Source organism: Pleurodeles waltl, chromosome 9 (assembly GCF_031143425.1).
Source record: "Pleurodeles waltl isolate 20211129_DDA chromosome 9, aPleWal1.hap1.20221129, whole genome shotgun sequence".
Classification (NCBI taxonomy): Eukaryota; Metazoa; Chordata; class Amphibia; order Caudata; family Salamandridae; genus Pleurodeles; species Pleurodeles waltl.
The window spans coordinates 425,298,662-425,320,382 of NC_090448.1; the positions used below are offsets into that span (position 1 = coordinate 425,298,662).

The following is a 21,721-nucleotide window of genomic DNA, read 5'->3' on the forward strand; positions in this document are numbered from 1 at the left end:
AATAGGTCCCGGAGTGTCCAGCACTCGTCATCGCTCCATTCCACAAATGTCTGTGCCCAAAGGGCCAGGGATAAGGCAGGGCTCCATGGGGTGTTGGGAGACGGGAAGGTGGTGAGGCCCTTCTTAGTAGCTCGCTTGTCCCATATGTCTAAAAACATTTTAATTGGCATAGAGATATATGCACTGCGTGGCTGCACTGATCTGGGCAGTCATGCTAATTCCCAGAGAGGGCTACAGTGCAGTCCATATGGAACCAGTATTTCTCACTGGCCCTCACCACACACTCCGAGATATACCATAGGTGCACCCCCCAGTAATAGTGGAGTAAATCTGGACATGCCAGTCCCCCTCTGTCTCGCAGGAGCATTATAACCCTATTTGCTATGCAGGGGGTGGCCACCCTCCCATATGACAGAATGGATGTCTCTATGCAGTTGTAATATCTCGCTGTGCGGAATGGGAGTAGGGAAGGTTTGAAAGAGGTGTAGGCCCTGCGAGGAGACGTTCATCTTGATCATGTTGATTTGGCCTAACCAGGAAGCGTGGTTTGGTCGCCACCTGTGGAGGTCTTCTAGTATGGCGTGGCGGAGCTGGGTCAACTTCTCCTGAGACCAGGAGTCTAGGGGTGGGTATAAGGTTAAGGCATAGGTATCTCATTTTTTTCTGTTGCATATTGGAATGGTGCCAGGGTTTTAAGTTGGGCAAATTTCCTGGGAAGGAATGGTGAGGTTAAGCGCGGTAGACTTCGCCATGTTGATTTTGAAGCCTGAGACTTCTGCATAAGATTGCAAGATGTTAGTCAGGGACTGGAAGCGAGTCTCCTTGGTTGGTCAGGGTGCGTAGAAGGTCATCAGCGAATACTTTGACTTTGTGTTCTCGTCCTCCAAAAGGTGTTCTGGTCACTCTAGGAGTGCTGTTTGTTAGGTTCGCCAAGGTTTCTACTGCCAGAGCGAACAGTAAGGGAGTTCCTCAACAGATGGGGATTGTTGAGGAATGCTGTCCATTGAGTTGTATTGTTACACAATGGGCCTGTATATGGCGACATGATCCATGAGAACAGGAAGAGACCCAGCCTGCCTGATATGATTTGTTTTTAGCACGCACATACATAAATATAAATCTAAGCCACACATGGCTGAAGGCCGTGCACGGTGGGGGTAGGCCCAAGGCCAGACTCAGCGGCCAACCCTCCAGCATGCACCCAAGCTACACATGGCCTTAAGTAACGCACAGCATGAAGTTTGATGCAGTAGGTGTTTTTTTTATTTCAGTTTTTCCCTGGATCCACAGATCTATGGATCCACCAGTGGGTTCACAGATCAGACAAAAAAAATTATATATATATATATATATATATATATATATATATATATATATATATATATATATATATATATATAAAAAAAACTGGGCAATTTTCTGCCCATAAGGGGACCCTGAGGGACCCTTCTGTGTATCCTATGGGGTCAGGATATGTATATCCTGACCCCTTATGTGTTATTGCACTCACTTTCCCACCCCCTGCCCTTATGACAAACAAAATGGCAGCTGCAACTTTTCTGTCAGTTGTGGCCAGCCAATCAGATCCTTGCTTTTCCCCTGGATCCGCATATCCGGACCAGGAGGAACCGCGTCGCTATATATCTATATTTTTTAAACTATAATATCTCAGAAACTACTGAACTAATTTACACCAAATCACAAAAGCATAATCTGTGTACCACGATCTAGCTTTCTGCCAAATTTGGTGTAATTTCGCAATTTGGGCTGTAGGCACGTCTAAAGACCCTATGGGAAAATGAATGGGGAAAATGCTTCTTGGGACCGCCCTCCCGAATTTCTCAGACCCCCCCCCCCCTTTGACGGATCACCCCAAAACTTTCAATATTGCTCAGTTCAGCTGCTAAGTATAAGTTATGAAAATTGTGTTAAGATTCATCAAGATTCATCAAGCGGCACTAAAGTTATTGGCAAAACAAAAATGCTCTTCTTATGGAAACTAGTCCTAACCATAACTACCCTACTGGCGATCGCCAGTAGGTACTATTTACACACACATCTCCATGGGCCGCCCCAAGTAATATCACAAGATGGAGGGATTCTATGGACTGGAGCTACAAGCTCAAATGTTGAGGGTGTATCAGAGGGTAAATGAGGGACGGGGTGGATGCAATGTGACTTTATGTTGATGTATATGCTCATCGTAAATTCAATAAAATCTTACGTTTGGGATAGGAATGTCTAAACCAATCATTGTTTGGGTTTTGCGTTCCTTAGTAGTGGATAATGTACCTACCATTAACAAAGTTATGACTTAACGGCCTTTGTAGGAATGACCCAGCATTGTGGAGGTATCTCTGTTCAGTTCAGAGGGGCGCAAATAATATGTGGCATAGTGCCAGGGAATGAGGCATTAAGAGGTCTGCACTTACATAGGTTCAATAGCATAAGTGAATGAGGAAGAGCCGAAATAAAACATATGGTCTATCCACAGGTTATCTGGAGCTCAGCTGGGAAGAGTATTGCATGTGCCATCTGACGAAAGTCCAGTGTGATCTGGTTCAGCAGAAAAACATGGCCAAGGAAAATGTAAATTATTTGGAAGAGGGATAGTTGTCAGGTAAAAGGTTTCATGCAATGACTGACAGTTTGTCGGGGAGTGGATCGTCAATTCTTTGGTGAGGACAAGCTTCACAAAACAAGGATGTTTTTGGTCTCTTTCTCCTAAAACATTTGTACTTGAGAGTACAGAATATTATGGACCTACTAAACAGGTTCTGAATTGAGAAACGGGCAGTAGCACGTTGATGTCCGGAGAACCGCCAGAAATATATAAATAATAATGAGCTAACCTTTATCATCGCTGCATACGATAACGTTGAAAATGACACCTTTCTCTTGCTTAAAACCTGTAGTCTGGTATCTTTTCTGAAAGAGAGAAAAACAGGCAATGAGAATTAGCAGCAAACCCGATAGACTGGTCACGATTATTCATTTCACTAGCAATGTATGTAACATTTTATAATGTCTGTGGATGGCCTGCTGCGGTTGGTATAGGCAAGATCAGACCTATAAAGGGTGACCAAATGACCGCATCAACAAACTCCGTTTACCATCCAAGGCCCCAACTAGAGGTGGACCGGTCCTCTCAGCGCACCCAGTAAATAACTTTACCCCCAGGTCAGACATTTACCTCACTCAGTAAATAGCATTTCCCTCGAGCGAGGAATTTAAATCCACAGTAAATAGCTCTACCCCCAGTGAATTAGTCACCGGTTTTGGTAAACACTTCCTATTTGACATAGAAATGAGGCATAACATGCAGAAGAGGCCTTTACCCACATTCTGCATAGTTTGCCTCCTTCATCCCCTCCCCATAACTCCACCCTCCATAAATGATCGTGGCGGGGAAGCGACCCTTGACCCTCGGGTAGGTCGCTTCCCCGCCGCTGCAGCTCCACCTGCCCTGGCCCCTGCCACGTTTTTCTAAGCATATTCCTACCTTTTTGGCGTTTCCTTTTTGATTTATTTTGCGCATTTTTCCTGCTGCTGCCACCCGTGCTGCCCCGCCCCCCTGCTCCCATTTGCTGTCCTTCCCTCCCGCCTCCCAGCTGTCCCCTCCTCCCACCCTCCCTTCTTATGGCAGCTGCGCCACTGGCGCGCCAAAGGCAAGCCCGTCTGCGCCTGGACCGCGCCCAGCGCCAGAACCCCTGGCCCACAACTGCACTAAAGGCACCCGACTAAAATACAACGCCGCCTCCCTCTACGCCCTCAACACCGGACGAACAGCCACCTGCTACCAAGCCAGCCCTAAACGAACACATGGACCCTTCACCTGCCAAGCCTGCAAATACACATCCCGCCGAACCTGCAGACCACCCACCAGCCCTCGCAACAACAGCCACCTCAAGTGCATCCTCCTCAACACACGCTCCATCCACAAGCACGCCATCGAACTATGGGACCTCCTGGACACAACAGCACCAGACGTCGCCTTCATCACAGAAACCTGGATGAACACCTCATTGGCTCCAGACATCGCCATAGCCATCCCCGACGGCTACAAGATCGCCCGGAAGGACCCCGTCAACCAAATCGGAGGAGGAATCGCCATCATCTACAGGAACACCATCAACATCACTACCTCCACCGAAGACACCCCCTCACCGCCGAACACGTACACTTCCAGATCCACACCAACCCCAGAACCACCCTCAGAGGTACACTTGTCTACAGACCCCTAGGCCCTCGTGCCCAATTCAGCGAGACCATCACAGACTTCATCAGCCCGCATGCCCTAGCCTCACCAGAATACATCCTCCTCAGGATCCTGAACTTCCACCTGGAGAAAAACAAAGACAACACCGCCACCCTGCTCGACAACCTCAGACTCAAGCAACTGGTGAACACCCCCACCCACTCCGCTGGCCACACACTCGACCCCATCTTCTCCGCCAGCAACCGCATCTCCTTCAGCCACTCCTCCGAACTACACTGGACCGACCACAGATGCATCCACTTCACCTTCAAACAGGAGACTCACCACCATCGCACGCAACAAATCCCCCGCAGACGCTGAGCAAAATCTCCTCATAGCAGCTCCTCTCAACACTGAGCCAAAACCCATCAGCCAACATCACAGACGCCAACAGTGCAGCCCACAGCCTCACACAGTGGATCACCAACTGTACTGAAAACCTCACACCATTTAAAAAACAAAAACAACTGGGACCAGCACCAGCACCAGGAAACCCCCTATGGTTCACGGACGCCCTCAAAGAATCTAAGAAATCCTGCCGAACTCTCGAAAAAACCTGGCGCAGAGAACGAACCACAGAAAACATGACAGCCCTCAAGACCGCCACCCGTGAACACCACTAGCTGATCTGCTCCACCAAAAGGACTTCATTCAAAAAGCGACTAGACAACAACACCCACAACAGCAAGGAACTCTTCAACATCGTCAAAGAGCTCTCCAACCCCAGCACCAGCTTCAACTACATCACACCGCACAAGAACTCTGCAACTCCCTTGCTACGTTCTTCCACCGAAAGATCGCAGATCTACATGACCGCTTCGGACCCCTGACCCCGCCCCCTACCTCCGAACAGGCAGCCCCCCACAACTACACTCAGTTACTGGACCCCCGTCAGCTCCGAAGAGACCAGAAGCATCATGAACACCATCCACTCCGGCTCCCCCTCGGACCCTTGCCCCCATCACATCTTCAACAAAGCCGACTCCGTCATCGCCCCCCATCTCCGGAACATCATCAATAGCTCGTTCGCATCAGCCACCTTCCCCGAGAGCTGGAAACATGCAGAAGTCAACGCCCTCCTTAAAAAAAAACATGGCTGACCCCAACGACCTGAAGAACTTCCGCCCCATCTCTCTCCTCCCCTTCCCGGCCAAGGTCATCGTGAAGACCGTCAAAAAGCAGCTGACCGCTTTCCTCAAGGCTAACAACTCGCTCGACCCCTCCCAATCTGGATTCAAAGCCAATCACAGCACAGAAACCGCCCTCATCGCAGTCACCAACCACATCAGGACTCTGATGGACAACGGAGAAACAACCGCCCTCATCCTCCGTCTAGTAACCCGCCTCCGCACCACTTGAATCCTAGGACAGGCCCTAGAATGGATCATCTCGTTCCTCTCCGACAGAACCCAGAGAGTGCACCTCCCTCCCTTCCGCTCAGAACCCACCGAGATCATCTGCGGCGTACCCAAAGGATCCTCACTGAGCCCCACCCTCTTCAATATCTACATGAGCCCACTCGCCGCCATTGCACGCAAACACAACATCAACATCATCTCCTACGCCGACGACACCCAGCTGATACTCTCCCTCACCAAAGACCCTACCACCGCCAAAACCAATCTACAGGAAGGAATGAAAGACGTCGCGGATTGGATGAAGCTCAGCCACCTAAAATTGAACTCAGACAAGACAGAGGTCCTCATCCTCCGACAATCCCCATCCGCCTGGGGCGACTCCTGGTGGCACACCGCGCTAGGCACCGCACCTACCCCCTCGGATCACGCACGCAACCTCGGATTCATCCTGGACCCCCTCCTCTCAATGACCAAGCAAGTCAACGCCGTTTCGTCAGCATGCTTCAACACCCTACACATGCTCCGAAAAATCTTCCGATGGATCCCCGCTGAAACCAGAAAGTCAGTCACCCATGCCGACGTCACAAGCCGTCTGGACTACGGAAACACCCTATACGCAGGGACCACAGCAAAGCTTCAGAAACGTCTACAAGGCATACAGAACGCCTCATCCTCGATATCCCTCGCCACAGCCACATATCCGCCCACCTGAAACACCTGCACTGGCTCCCCGTCAACAAGAGGATCACCTTCAGACTCCTCACCCACGCACACAAAGCACTACACAACATGGACCCAAATACCTCAACAGCCGCCTCTAGTTCTACACGTCCACCCGTCAGCTTCGCTCAGCCAGCCTCGCCCTCACCACCGTCTCACGGATCCGCAGAACCACCGCCGGGGGCAGATCATTCTCCTACCTGGCAGCTAAAGCATGGAACTCCCTCCCCGCACCCAGGACCATCTCGCCTTCAGGAAACTCCTCAAGACTTGGCTTTTCGAGCAGCAGTAACTCTCCCCCTGTGCCTTGAGACCCTCTCGGTGAGTAGCGCACTCTATAAATGTTTTTTTGGTTTGATTTGATTTGATTTAATTTGGGTTTGAGCTGCTGAAATCTGTCATGTGACAACAGCGGGGTTGTGATAATTATGGCATAACCTTGACTTCCAATACTTGCACGATACAGGCAATTTACAAGAAATTTGAGTTTTAAAACTCGTTTTCTGACATTGAGGTTTCATTTATCCCCACGTCTAGACTGCACCAAAACACTTCGACTACGGTTTACAACCGAAGAGTTGTGAAGAGCACCTCCTTGGTGTGATTTTTCAGCCACTTAAAAGAAAGGGAATAGAGGAAGATTAAGTGAATATTCTGTGGGCCTCGGACCCACACTGGAGAAACAATGAACCAGGGCCTGGTTTTCGGATGTGTTTAAGCAGGAAACCAACTTAATTAGAGCTACAGGTTGCAGTGGTGAGTGGCACACTCATTTTTGGGGACTGAGTCTTATTTTATCTCATCACAATGTAACTCTGAGCAAGGGAAAGAAAAACAGAAAAGGGCTTAACATGGAGTAACAGGAATGCAGGAAAACTGACAAAGGGGAAAGGCTGGATGGAAACAAGGGTGAGATAAAGAGACTGTTAGTGCAGGGTGGTGGTAGCAAGAGGTGGAATCAAGACCAGGCAGCCTTTCCAACACCTAAATTAAGCTATGGAAACATTAAGGCACCACTCCATCTCTCCCCTCTTCACATGAGTTGGGGCTGTAGTTTTTATGTTCCCCTACTCTAAATACAGGAGTAAAAATTCTGCAAATGCAAAGAAAAGACGGACGTGGGTGAAACTCTCCAGCCAGACATTAAAGGAGGAATTATATGAGGGATTAAAAAGGAGTGCACCAACTCCAGCTTTTTTAATGCTTATAAAAACTTAACAGATAAGTTTTACTCATGCAGTTTAGATGACATAGGTTGGTATGTAATGTTTTTCTTTAAAACATTACTATTTAACTGCTCAAGGAAACCCAGTGTGGGAAAGCCTCTCAGAGGTCCAAGGGGAAGAAGAAGCTACTAGGCTCAACCGTTGGGTTTGAGACCTTTTACTCCTGGTGCCTCGGGACCTGACCTACTATGGGTCTTGGGCAAAGTGACTTGACTAAGTGGTAGCGCAGCTCAAGCAATTCCTGTAGTAGGACTCAGTATTTTGAAAATGCAGGGTATAGGAGCAGTAAATAGTTTGATCATGAAAATGTATCAGGTTATGTAAAAGAAAAACAAGGTACATAAATCATACCCATAGTGCCATAAATACAAAGGCAGTAGCGCACAGTTGCTCCTGTGCTACTCTATACAGGAAGGAGGTGGCTCAGCAGCCTTATTTTGGGATGAATGCACATATACCCATGTAGGCCGCAGGAGCCCCTGTGTGTCTACTACATGAGGTATGGTAACTCGGAGCAAGGTCTTATAAAAAAGTATGCTGCGCTCAGGGACCTCAGTCGAGGTTTCTACCTGTACGACTATCGTAACCAGTGACCCCACAGTAGGCCCTAAAGAGGGGGGGGGGGGCACACTCTGTAAAGTTCCTCCCATTCGCAGTTACCCGTGAGCGTGCAGGGCAGCTGCCATTGTTACAGGCTTTACGGGCAAAATGCAGGCTTCGAGACCTCCTTTGGTCTCTTGGTGGTCTGCGTTAACCCAATGCTGCTGTCCATGAGGTGCACAGTACCTGGTGCCCGCGTGTCACAGGCCAGCCCCGTGGCACCAGAATGACTCTTCCAGCTGAGGGAGAGCCGATGCACCTGCAGTAATGGCAACAGCCTGCTCCTCCTGTTCCAATCTCACCAAATTGGGTGCACACACTTTCCTCCAGACGAGCTGGGCAACGAGCCTTGCATTCCAGGCCCACCACAATTACTAGGCAATACGTCACAGGGCCACCCTGAGAGGCACTGTGGTGGCTCTTACTATGGGTGGGGAGACTTCACTGGCCTACGCAGCAGCCTATGGTGGAAGAACAGCACTGTATCGGGGGCAAAAAACATGAATCACTCTGAATCCCTGGAGATAGACAACGCACAACTCCTGAGATCAGCCCTGCACTGATCAGCACAACTGCAGGATCTTTGGACCGGTACTCTCATCCCCGGACAGTCTTCGCACTAGGGACTCCTTAGAAAAGCACTTGATTTTAACCTTGAAATAAAAAGTAATGAAGCGCTCACCAAGTGCTGGTTTCAACAAACAAAGGTGAAGCGCTCCCCATGCTCCTAGTGGTGAAGAAGGACATGCAAGTATAAATCGCTCACCATGCGCATGATGTGAGGACTGTGGTGGCTGGACTAATAGTCCCATGGCCAATTCTGGGCAATCCAGCCCAGGAGGCACAATGCAGGGCAATAGGTCAGCTCATCCAGGCACGTAGATGGTGGTTTCTCATCACAACACCTCAGTGCCTGGGTAGCCCAAGGTAAGGGAGCAGCTGGCAGCAGGACAACAAAACAGAAAAGCTATTTAGTTAGTCCATTAGGCCACTCAACCAGTAGCAGGCAGCAGGACAACAGAAGAGAGCAGTCTAGATAAGTCCTGGAACAGTGCAGCAGTCCTTCTGACAGAGGTCCAGTCTCACTTCCAAAAGTGCCCCAAAAAACATGGGGCCAGAACCCCTGTACTTATACTGAAAATTATCTTTGTTCAAGGGGTGACTTTTAGGGCACCCTTTCAAAGGTAACACAGCCATTTTTAACCCAGCCCTGGCTCCAGACATCAATGGGGGTAAATTAGCCCTTTGTGTGAGGGCAGGACACAGCCTATTTCCATGTGTGGTATGAAAGACTATTTCCCTCTCCCAGCCCAAGAAGACTATCAGTATGCAGATGCCAATCCTGTTACTCCCAGCCCCTCCTATGTTGTGGCTGTCTGGAAAGTACGCACAAAGTATACCTCACACTCTGCCCTAGGAAGGCTGCAAAACACTAGAGTTATAAGTGCAGAAAAATGCTCACTTTCTAAAAGTGTCATTTCCAAAATAGTAATGTAAAATCCAACTACACCAGAAAGCAGGATGTTTCACTACTATTCCAAACATGCCCACATAGCCCCTTTCAGATCAGAAATTACCACTTAAAAATATATACTGGAATTTTCCAATGCTGACCTATGAGAGGAGAAACCCTCACAGTAGTGAAAAACAAAATAAGCTATTTGTCAATACTAGGACATGCAAAACATGAAGATACACGTCTTACCTTTTACTTACACAACACCCTACCCATAAAGCTACCTAGGGTCTACCTTAGGGGTAACTTGCACATAATAAAAGGGGGGGTTTAGGCCTTGGTAAGTATTTTGAAATGGCAAGTAAAGGTAGGAGGTAGACTGCCCAGCCAGGCCCTGCAGAAGCAGGCCTGAGATAGGTTTGAAAGGCTACTACTGTGGGTGATTCTCCAGGATCCTGGGGCTAGCGGTCTTTGAAGTCCCTGGGTGATGTCCCCTCACCCAGGTGGAAGACTGGCAGGATTTAATATCCAACCTTGGCTGCAGGCAGAGGTCAAGCAAAGCTGCTCCTCCTTGCACAGCCCAACAGGCTATTGGACAGCTGACAGTTTTGGGGGCCTGAAGCTCCCCTTTTTTCAATTTTCAGACACATAATGTGATTTGGGGCCATTGTCCCTGATGTTTGCATTAGGGGTCTGTATCATGTTGAAATGCCCTCTTCTGCCCTGCCCTGCCCTGCCCTTCCCCCTGAAAACAGACTAACAGTATGTATGACTACAAAACTAATAGCCCCACAACACAGGCTACGGGAGTCACCAGAGGTTACAAATCTGGATGTCAGTCACTGTGATTTGTGCATCAAAATGTTACCCAGGGCTCCCTGCACTACTCTTTATGATTCGCTTATCAACCCAATCTCCTTCCTGATCTTTTCTCAGGCCCCTTTCCAGTGATCTCTCTATGAATCGAAGAGCACCCTTCTAAGTGTACAGAATAGGCTGGCTCTTTTTCCTCAGTGTGTCCCAGCCAGTTTTAAAGAATGCACAATTAACAATTTTGTCTGAGGGATTCCTCTATCTCCCCCAGTCAGCTGTGGAACAACCAAAATGGAACCCGTAATCTTCCATGTATGGTTCCATTCATACGCACATGTATACAACACACTTGCGCTGCACAGCACCACTTACTAACCTGATGCAGGCCAAGGGTGAGTAAACCACACAGCAGCAGAACTTTACATGAGTGAGCCTGTATGCCTCTCTCCAGAGATATAGGTAAAAAGGCCTGTTCACTTCTACTGATTACTATATAGTATGCTGCCACAACCATGCTTGTGATTTAACTCCTGGCAAAGGCAGTAGCCTATCGCCAATATGAGGATAGCTCTTTTTGCATCCCACCCAGTCCAACATGATGGCAATGTGAGAGACATACCTGTGCCATGGCGCACACGTAAGATCAGTGTTTGCCAATGACAACAAAAATCAGCACCAGGAATCCAGATACTATTGCATCTGGGGCACTCAGGGCAGAGGTACACATCCGTCACCATGAAAGAGACTTTTCCATCCTGACACCCAGCATAACCACAAGCATGTTACATGCTTTGAAGAGGTTCAAGAAGGATAGGCTGACCTAATGTCACTAAAAACCGATGAAGAGGGAAAATTATGGCTATGAAGTGGAGGTGGAGAGTTCAATTTGTATCTCGACCATTTCTGGTTACAACAAGTTTGGCAAAGCCAATAAGTCTTGCCTTTGTGACCCATTAGCTTTGCCAAAGTTCTATGGATATGGTGCATAGCATCCTCGATGCATTGCAGGCTAGGTAAAGTAAAACAAATGAAAAAAAATGTTGTACACAGCTGCTGGTGTCATTTAGTAGGCACCACACATTCATGCCCTAGAAAATAAAGCGGATAGGTAACTAAAAACAAAACGTTCAAAAGTTTGTTTAAAAAAATAAATAATTTAAATGAGCACGGGGGAATAAAAGCAACAGATGGGCATATCAACAAGTGGGAGGTCAGGAGTATCAAGAGGGTAGGGGATACGGAATCAACAAGTGGGAGGGCTAGGGCAACATAAGCTACACAAGGAGTGCTGGGAACTCAAAAGCAACATAGAGAAGGTAAAAGATGCAGAAGCAAGACAGATGAGGGCAGATAAGCAATAGGGGGGGAAGAAAGGGGCAGATAATGAAGAAATATGCTTGGAAGCACAACATGGAGGGAAGCGGGGATAATCGCAGGGGGACAGCCAGTAGTACGAGAGAAGTACAAAAGGGCAATGGCTCGAAAACACATGCACTCTGCAGCCACTTACTCAAAAAGCGCACAGAAACCAGGCAAACACATGTATAGAAAAGAGAAAATGCTCCATGGAGGGACACACACAAGACTGACAAGCTAGGACATGATTAAGAATCAGGCAAATGACAGTGATAAGAAAAGTCAAACAGTGGTAAGCAATGGTCGGGCTCCAAGCCCAGCTTTTCTTTTGAACCCATCGCTGCTGCTGTATTGCTTATTACCAACATCGCCTAGTCTTTATTTCTTCTCATGCTACTTCCTTCCACCACCCAACATTTCTTGTTTCTCTATCTCACTCTTCGTTCTTCTCATCCACACTTCCTCCCTTTAACTGCTTCCTACCTTCTCTTCCTTTTCTGCCTTTCTCTTCCGAGCTCTAGGTCGGAGTCTGATGATGGAAAAATAAGTCCTAGTTCCCAAAAACGAGTGTCGATGCTCACCACCTGCACCCACAGACACAGATTTAGCATTGCGCCTCACCATTACAGGACTACGACGTTATGTGAAGATGCAGATAATATAAGAAGTCGCCCTTGTATCTCATAGGGGTTTTTTGTTGCAATAGGTGAATTTTACCTTTTTCTCATCTTTTTCTGCTTCGAGGATTATATTGTTGTCTTTGCATGTTAAGGGCTCTCTTTTTCGATCCGGCTAGAAATAGAAAGGGATTGGTAAGAAAAAAAGAAAAAAACAGTACACTGAAAATTCTAGACTAGAAAGGTCAAACTAATGGAAACATTTACTGTCAAGTCCCATGTACTTAACATGAAGTAGACGTTAACCACCCTCATCATCATCATTTACAGTTGAGTATATATGTAGACATGTGCTATTTTTATAGTATGACAATAGCCTAAAGGCAGTAGAGCGTTATACTGAATCAAAGGCAAAGATACAGTGAACAAGTGATCGGATGGATAGCAGGGGCCTGCGAGCAGAAGTGGACCTGGACAGCAGGTTCGTTCACCCGGGAAAGGCTGCAAATATTTCTAGGGCTTATCCAGAGATCTTAATTTGGGCCCTAGTCGGTTATGAAAATCTCAACCTTAACTAGATCTTCAAACATCTATTTTACATAATACTTGGAGGACTAAGTGCGAAGCTAAGAAATATAAATGAAACAAGCACTGACAAAGCAAACAGGTTTCAGTTTTTCAAAATAAGTTTTCTTCAAATATATCAACATTGAATAACCATAGTGCGAGAGCAGTGTTTTGAACCAAACGTTATTGACCACAGAACCTTTACAATAAAATGGTTGCGAATTGAACTTATGAGATCGTAACCGTGCCCTTCGTCCTACCATCTTTCTTGGTGATGCGGCATGTCCTCATTGACTTTCGGTCAATGGAGTTCCCTAAAGTTCAGGTTACCTCTTTAGCAGTATTGTTTAGTGATGGACTTGTTCTCCTTTTATCGTGGCAGAGGTTACAGCCTGAACTTTCCTATAGTGTATTCTGCCAAGTTCCCCCAAAATTGTTAACTTATGTGGACAAATCCTGCCCTAGTAGACCAGCTTATCGCCAGCTTGCACCAGTCCCTGTTTTGTTCCCATTCATTTTTGGTGGCTCTTCGGAAGCTCATTTCTTTTCAATATCTCTTTTTGCAACAGACATTCCTTAGATCATTGGTAGCCTTGAATGCCTTGGTAAGTCATTTTTCTCCCATTTTTAACTTTTGGTGGATTCATTAGTATTGGGATCCTCTAATCTTTCTTGTATTTCCTTTAATCTTGAGACATTCCCATAAAGTGTGTCTATAGGTACCCTTCTGCCCACTTCTGCTTAAACATCTGTCATCTTCCCAAATTTATAGGTGTGCGCTCCTGTTTAGTATGTCCTATGTAATTTCGTTATTTGCAGTAGTCTTAACCTAGCTTTTATGTGTATCTCTCTGGGGAATCTAATGGTATCTTCTGATGTGTCATGTCTCGTATATCCTGGTCCCATTTCTCACGCAGGGTGTCAAGTTTCTTCTCAAAATTTACCGGTAATGTGTTATATGTGAGGCAAATTGCCTTTCACATCCTTTGTTCGTCCTACAGTCTTCTTTCTAGTTGTTAATCTGTTTATAGTAGAGTTGCCACCCACTTCCATGCCACTGGAACCTCGTCTTTATAGTGCAGGTTTTCATTTAACATGTTTTTGTGTTCTGGGAGTCGTGGGTTGCTTCCTATTGAACCAATAAGAGTCACACATCTACGGCAACGAAAACATTTGTAACCGAAAACATCCTGAAAGGAAATATGGTGTCTTGATGACATGGAACAGCCAGGTAGCCTTAATTTCCAGTGCTTGCAAATGAGCAGATCACGTAAGCACTGTAGAAAACAATGACATGGATCTACTGTGTCCCTCATCATGCCGTGGTTTTGGATGAGAACATGTCTGGCGTGACATCGTAGCTAAGTCGCACACGCAAACATCCCACTCTCAAACAGTCCTGTATTTTACATCAACAATACATTGTATGCTGGGCCACTTCAACACATAACTTTAATAGAAAAATCAAAACTTGGGGAAGCTTTGACTTAATTACGTCACATTATAGCACTGCTCTGAGAGGTACTTATTAAAACAGTTCTTAAACATTAACAATTAATGAACTAAGAGTCAAGACAGGTGTCATGTAAACCCTGTATGTGGCCCAGAGTGTTATAGAGGAACATAATAGTATATTAAATGAAACGCAAAAGGTTTTTGAACAACTGTTCTGAATTCATATTTTAAAGTGCTTTCATACGTGGTAATGAAAATAAGCATTGTCAAATCAATGGCCAATAGTAGCCAGACCTGCTGGTTTTGGCAATGTGGCTTAGCTATGTTGTACACCAGTGTGGCTACTATTCAGCATGGCTGAAACTTAGTGGTGTGGGGTTGGGTGGAGTGGGGTAAATCTGAGTGGAGTTGGGTCGATTGGAGTCGGGTAGATCGAAGTAATCTGGAGCACATTGGATGGGTGTAGAGTGGGGTGGGTTAGATGGGAGTGGGACAGATAGGGATGGTGTAGATTAGAGTGAGAGGAGGTAGATTGGGTGGAGTGGAATGGGGTAGATTGGGAAAGAGTGGGGTAGGTTGGAGTGTAGTAAATTGGAAATTGAATTAGAGTGGATCGGAGTGGCGTAGATTGGAGTGGGGTAGATTGTGGTAGACTGGAGTGGAGTACAGTGGGGTTGAGTGGAGCAGGGCAGAGTGGGGTAGAGTTGGGTGAAGTAGGGTAGTATAGGGTTCGGTACATTGGAATGGGGTAGATTAGAGTGAGGTAGATTTGGGTGGATTGGAGTGGTTTAACCTGGGGTAGATTAGAGTGGGGGTATACACGAGTGAGGTATATATTAGAGTTGAGTAGACTGTAGTGGGGAAGATTGTGGTGAAATGGATTGGAGTGCATTTGTGTAGATTGAAGTGCAGAGGGGTAGATTAGAGTGGAGTGTGGTAGATCGGGACGGGTGGATTGAGGTTGATTGGAGTGGGGTGGATTGGATGGCAGTGGGGTAGATTAGAATGGAGTTGAGTAGGGTAGGTTGGGGGTAGAGTAGTGGGGTAGATTGGAGAGAAGTGGGATAGGGTAGAGATTAGGGAAGATTTTAGTGAAGTGGAGTAGATTGCAGAGGAGTGAGGTGGGATAGAATGGAGTGGAGTGGGGTAGATTGGTGTGGAGGGGAACAGAGTAGGGTAGTGTAGAGTGGCGAAGAATAGAGCGGAGAGGTGTTGAGTGGAGTGGCATGTCGTAGAATGTAGAGGTGTGTGACAGAGCAGGTGTTTTAATAAAAAAAAAAGAATGAATATTCATGTATTCCAAGTAATGGATTTGTGTAGAAAATGTAATAATAGAGGAAAATATGCACACATTTGAAAATGTGTCCACATGAGTGGCCGCCAGTGTTCCCAAAGGATACTTATTAATGGCTTAATAATATGAAATATGGAGCTTATGTTTGATTAATGTAGTAGTACATCATATTAAGAGTCATGCATTTGGTCTTCGCTTTATTAATTGTAGGCCTTAACTTAGCGGAGGTCTTGGCCTAGTTGCACGGCCTGTCAAGTAGTATTTCTTAGGCGTTAATAAAATATCTGCTTCGAGAATTAAAATTATAATTTTCTACTGTACTGTACAAATGTGCTCATAGCTAGAAGTCTTTCTCATAGGAACTGCTTGCTAGAAGACACTGTTCTTACCAAATGTAACAATATAAGTGTAATATGTGTAAAACTGACTTTCTCAGGAGGAGAACAATGGAGACACTGACTGGAGTATAAGCAGCAACAATATTGTTACCAGACAAGCTGGATGATGAGGACATTGCAAGAGAAGCCAATCAGCGACATGTGAACCGAGTACTAGTAGAAATGATAGATTTGAAGTTTTAGTTTTATTGAGCCAAGTGTGTACATGCAATCCCTTGACCAATAGGGACTTGGGAAGTAGTTTTAGGAAATCTAACTTAGCCAGACTGCACCAAGAGGAGATATGTCATTCTCCCCATTCTTCTTGAGGGTTTACCTCTATTCTTTCAAATTGCTTAAAAACTTTGCGTTTTCTGAACTTTGATGCAGAATCCTGATGCCTTGCTGACCAAACTGATGTCCTGATGACGAAGACTATCTTAGCTTGCCGATCCTATTGAGGAGAGGAATACTGTTACGCATGTGTTTTGTTATGCCTATGTGCTTTTTCTTTCTAGGTACCAACCACACTATTTTGATAGAACCATAGTTAGATGTTTTCTAAATTTGTATGGACTAAAATGGTTTTGCATGAAGCCCAACATGCTAATGCTAATCTGGTGTTAGATAAGGATCCTCACTAATAAAACTCTGCAATAGGGGGCAATAGTCAATGTCTTTCCTTTGCTGAATAAATGTATGTAATATAGTTTGCGCAATTGTTCTTGTTATTAAGTTACACCATAACCTTAGAATGTGTAATTGTTCAAGTTTTGATTAGATTACGTTGCTTTCACCGCTTTGGGCATCCAGTGATGTTTCTGTATGTTTATCTTTTGATTTTGAGATTATCCTATGTGACATTAGCATTGTTAATATAGGGAAATACATTTTCTAACTTTTACTGACTCCTATTGATTACTAATGTTATTGATTATCATGTATTATTAATGTTAATGATTGGTTACTGATCTGCATATACTGGATCTATGGTGGGAACATCTTAAATGCAAGTCAAAAGGTTCATCGACCTATTTGCATCCCCTTGTAAGTTTACTTATTAAGGTCCGATGCACAAACATACGTGGTAGCAGACTGATGGTTCTTCTCATTAAGAAGTGTAAGGTTTAGGATTTATTTTTCAATGATACAAATTGGAGATTTTTTTTCCCCTTAAATCCTGAAATGACTTTCCCAGAATCTCAGATGTTGCCAATGGTTGTTTGAGAATGTTCTCAGCATTCTAGTGACAGTGTGAATAAAGTACAACAACTGACTGCAAAGCACTGAAGATGGATTCCTGGACCTGAGGACCTGCAAAGGAATGGGACCAAGTCCAAGAGTCATGCAAGTGTCCAGGGGGGCAGGAGCCCACTAAACCCAGGATGAAGGTGCAAAAGGGCGGTCTCTGGGTGGAAGAAGCCGAAGATTCTGCAACAGCGGAAGGTGCCAGGAACTTCTCCTTTGGTCAGAAGATGTCCCACGGCGTACTGGAGAATACAGAGTTGTTTCCACACAGAAAGACCACAAACAAGCCTTGCTAGCTGCAAGAGTCACAGTTGAAGAAAAAGGGTGCTGCCCGGGCCCAGGAAGGACCAGGAGGTCGCCACTTGGATAGGGAGACAGAGGGGGTGCCCGGCAACACAGAGAGCCCATGCAGAAGCAGGCAGCACCCACAGAAGCACTTGAACATGGGTTCAAGAAATCTGAGCACATCAGTGGACTCAGCACTACAAAGGAGGGTCCCACGAAGCCAGAGATCAACTCGGTGAGTTGAGCAATGCAGGACGGAGTACTGGGGACCTGGGCTGTGCTGTGCATGAAGGAATCCTTGCAAGAGTGCACAGAAACTCTAGCAGCTGCAGTTCACGCAGTATACAGGATTACTGTCTGGTGTGGGGAGGCAAAGACTTACCTCCACCAAATTTGGACAGAGGGACCACTGTCAGGGTCACTTGGATCCAGCCTCTGTGACCAGGGACCACGCTTGTCGAGATGAGAGGGGACCCAGAAGACTGGTGAAGCAGAAGTTTGGTGCCTGCGTTAGCAGGGGGAAGATTCCGTCGACCCACAGGGTCTTCTTGGCTTCCAGTGCATTGTGAAGGCAGGCAGACAGCCCTCAGAGCATGCACCAAGGGGAAACAGCCGAGAAAGCCATCCGGATTATGCGCTACAATGTTGCTGGTAGTCGTCTTGCTACTTTGCTGCGGTTTTGCAGGCGTCCTGGAGCAGTCAGCGGTCGATCCTTGTCAGAAGTCAAAGAGAGATGCAGAGGAACTCTGGTGAGCTTTTGCATTCGTTATCTGAAGAGAAACCCACAGGAGAGACCCTAAATAGCCCTCATAGGAGGATTGGCCCCCTAACCACGTAGGCACCTATCAGGAGGGGTCTCTGACGTCACCTGCTGGCACTGGCCACTCAGAGGCCTCCAATGTGCCCTCACACCTCTGCATTCAAGATGGCAGAGGTCTGGGACACACTGGGGGAGCTCTGGGCCCCACCCATGGGGTGGTCACTCCCCTTTCCTTTGTCCAGTTTCGCGCCAGAGCAGGGGCTGGGGTAATCCCCTAACCGGTGTAGACTGGCTTATGCAAGGAGGGCACCAGCTGTGCCCTTCAAAGCATTTCCAGAGGCTGGTGGAGGCTACTCCTCTCAGGCCCTTCACACCTATTTCCAAAGTGAGAGGGTCCAACACCCTCTCTCAGAGGAAATCCTTTGTTCTGCCTTCCTGGGACTGAGCTGCCCAGACCCTGGAGGGCAGAAACCTGTCTGAGGGTTGGCAGCAATGGTAGCTGCAGAGAAAACCCCAGAGAGCTAGTTTTGCAGTACCCGGGGTCCATGCTGGAGCCCCGGGGATGCATGGAATTGGCACCAAAATACCAGATTTGGCATGGGGGGACAATTCCATGATCTTAGACATGTTACATGGCCATAGTCGATGTTACTAATGTGAAGCTACATATAGGTATTGACCTATATGTAGTTCACACGTGTAATGGTGTCCCTGCACTCACAAAGTCCGGGGAAATTGGCCTGAACAATGTGGGGGCACCGTGGCTAGTGCCAGGGTGCCCTCACACTCAGTAACTTTGCACCTAACCTTCACTAAGGGTTAGACATATAGGTTACTTATAAGTCACTTAAGTGCAGTGTAAAATGGCTGTGAAATAACGTGGACATTATTTTACTCAGGCTGCAGTGGCAGTCCTGTGTAAGAATTGTCTGAGCTCCCTATGGGTGGCAAAAGAAATGCTGCAGCCCATAGGGATCTCCTGGAACCCCAATACCCTGGGTACCTTTATACTAGGGAATTATAAGGGCGTTCCAGTGTGCCAATCAGAATTGGTGAAAATGGTCACTAGCCTGCAGTGACAATTTTAAAGGCAGAGAGAGCATAAACACTGAGGTTCTGGTTAGCAGAGCCTCAGTGATACAGTTAGGCACCACACAGGGAACACAAATAGGCCACAAACTATGAGCACTGGGATCCTAGCTAGCAGGATCCCAGTGACACAGGCAAAAACAAGCTAACACACAAGTAAAAATGGGGGTAACATGCCAGGCAAGATGGTACTTTCCTACAGTGTGCTTAGTCCGCAGTGTGAGAGTAGGGAAGTTGAACTTCACACGTGTGCGGCGCTTTGTGCTCAAAAATTGTCCACGTGGTTGTTGATGTACAGATCCTGCATGGTCTAAAACTCCGGAGTATTTTGAAAAGTGTATGAGACACTTGGTTTTATGTTGTAACTTGTCTGGTTTAATAGGTCGAGCGGGCGTGGTTGAAAAGTCAGAGTATGAGTCAAAGTGAGTGAAAGAACATTTTGACTGAGATCTGTGAGTCCTATATGCACCAGGGCAGACTCACTGATCAGTTGTGAGTAAAAATTGCAGATCGAATTTTGCTTGTGAATCAGGGAAGCTGAGAAAGGAGTAGCTGTAAGAGCGGGAAGAGCCGTCAGTGAAAAATCCATAAAGTTTCTTTAGTGATTGTGTTACCTTTCCTGTAGTAACCAGCAGATTTGGTTTTTGATTTTCGGTTAGTGCTCACAATTTTTGCATTAGTTATGTGTGAATCGAAGTTTGGGAGGACAAGCCGTGAGACTTTGTCAGCCACAGTACAGGCGAGTGTGAGGTCATTAGAGCCGTGCAGGGATAGGTTGGTTAGTAAGAAAGGTTGCGCACAGATTGGAAGCTGTCCGTGAGGTGCAATTGGTTGAGAAGGTGGGTGAAGAGAATTCTGGGATTAAAAGTCACTTCCTGATTTGATTTTGAACAACAAAATGGTCAAAAAGATGACATTTCTCAAAGCTTTAAAGGGGAGATACGTACATTATAACGAGTATAGGCGAGGCTACACCGCCAGAAGGTACATTAGCTTACATTGTAATGGAAGAGAAGGGTGTTGCGCCATGTCTTTGGCTAAAGCAATGGTGCAAAGTGACAGAGAAAGATGGAAGCTTAGCATTTCCTACAAATGGATCATTCAGTTTGAGGGTTTTACGGCATTTAAGGATAGTGCTATATGAATCAAAGCCCCTTGCGAGACCAGCACACTGAGGCATTAGCAATCTGGGAGCTAGTAGCCAGACAGCAACAGCAACTGAAATTCAAGAGGAGAATGAGAATGGCAAAAAAGACTTTAACAGAGGCTAGGTGGGACAGTGCTCAGAGAATTTGGAGAAATTAGACTTTGCATGGAATTAAGCTATTTCCAGCAATTACACAAGAGACTGAGAAAGAAGGAAAGAAAGACTAACAGAAGCCCTTCAGAGAATTGAGAGGCTAGAAAGTCTTCAACAGTGGAGGAAGAACCAGATGATGATGAATATATTTTACAGTTATTGAGAAATTGTCCACCACCATATACGGCACATGAGTGGTCTGAGCACCAGTACTGACCCTACAGCTCCTATACAGGTTAATGGGACAGTAAATCAGGTGCAGGTTATTACTGGCCCGACGCAGAGTAGTCTTAACACGCCTACTACTCCAGTGGTACAAAATCAGGTGCAACCGCCACAGGTCCAGAGAATTTACCCTGATACACTCATCTTGGAAACAGCTAGAAACTTAACTGTGCCTACAGAACACGTTTTTCCGAGACCAGTGTTGGTTCAGACAGAGCCAACTCCAGTAACAGGGACAAAGTCAGGTAAGTCTTCAATGATGAATCAGAACGTGGGAGTTACTCTCCCACAGAACTTAAATACCAGACCAACCCCAGATGCTATATCTCTACCTATTACTGTTGGTCCAGCCATACCATTATTAGCACAAAAGAAACCCAGTATATGTGAACAGAGTGTCAGGACACAGAATGCGACGGGGGAGGACATAACGAAAACACTCAAGTAGTTTCTCCTGTGAGACAGAATTTTGGCAGATCGAGATCAGTGTTAGACCTTAGTCCATTTGGAATACTTCCAGATACTACGGCAGGGTCAAACATTAGTCAGAGCTTAAAATTAGTGACACTGCAGACCCCAAAGGCAGTTGTGTAGCAGGTATCACCTGTCTGAGACAGCAACATCTCGTTGCAATGTTTGATTGCTCAGCAGTTGGCTGAATGGTTAGACAAGCTGAATACCCCACAGAGTGCTCCGAAGGGAGAGGAGTATTTGAAT

General features: G+C 46.3%; 1 protein-coding gene across 1 annotated transcript in view; it reads right to left on the bottom strand.

The window, feature by feature from the left end:
* CCNP (cyclin P) overlaps positions 1 to 21,721 on the bottom strand; it is a 213,625-nt gene that overhangs the window by 160,914 nt on the left and 30,990 nt on the right. The window contains exons 2-3 of the mRNA XM_069205970.1: positions 12,505 to 12,579; positions 2,853 to 2,928 (exon numbers count right to left, since the gene is read on the bottom strand). Coding sequence (XP_069062071.1) covers positions 2,853 to 2,928; positions 12,505 to 12,579 — 151 coding nt within the window. The remainder of the gene's footprint in view (positions 1 to 2,852; positions 2,929 to 12,504; positions 12,580 to 21,721) is intronic.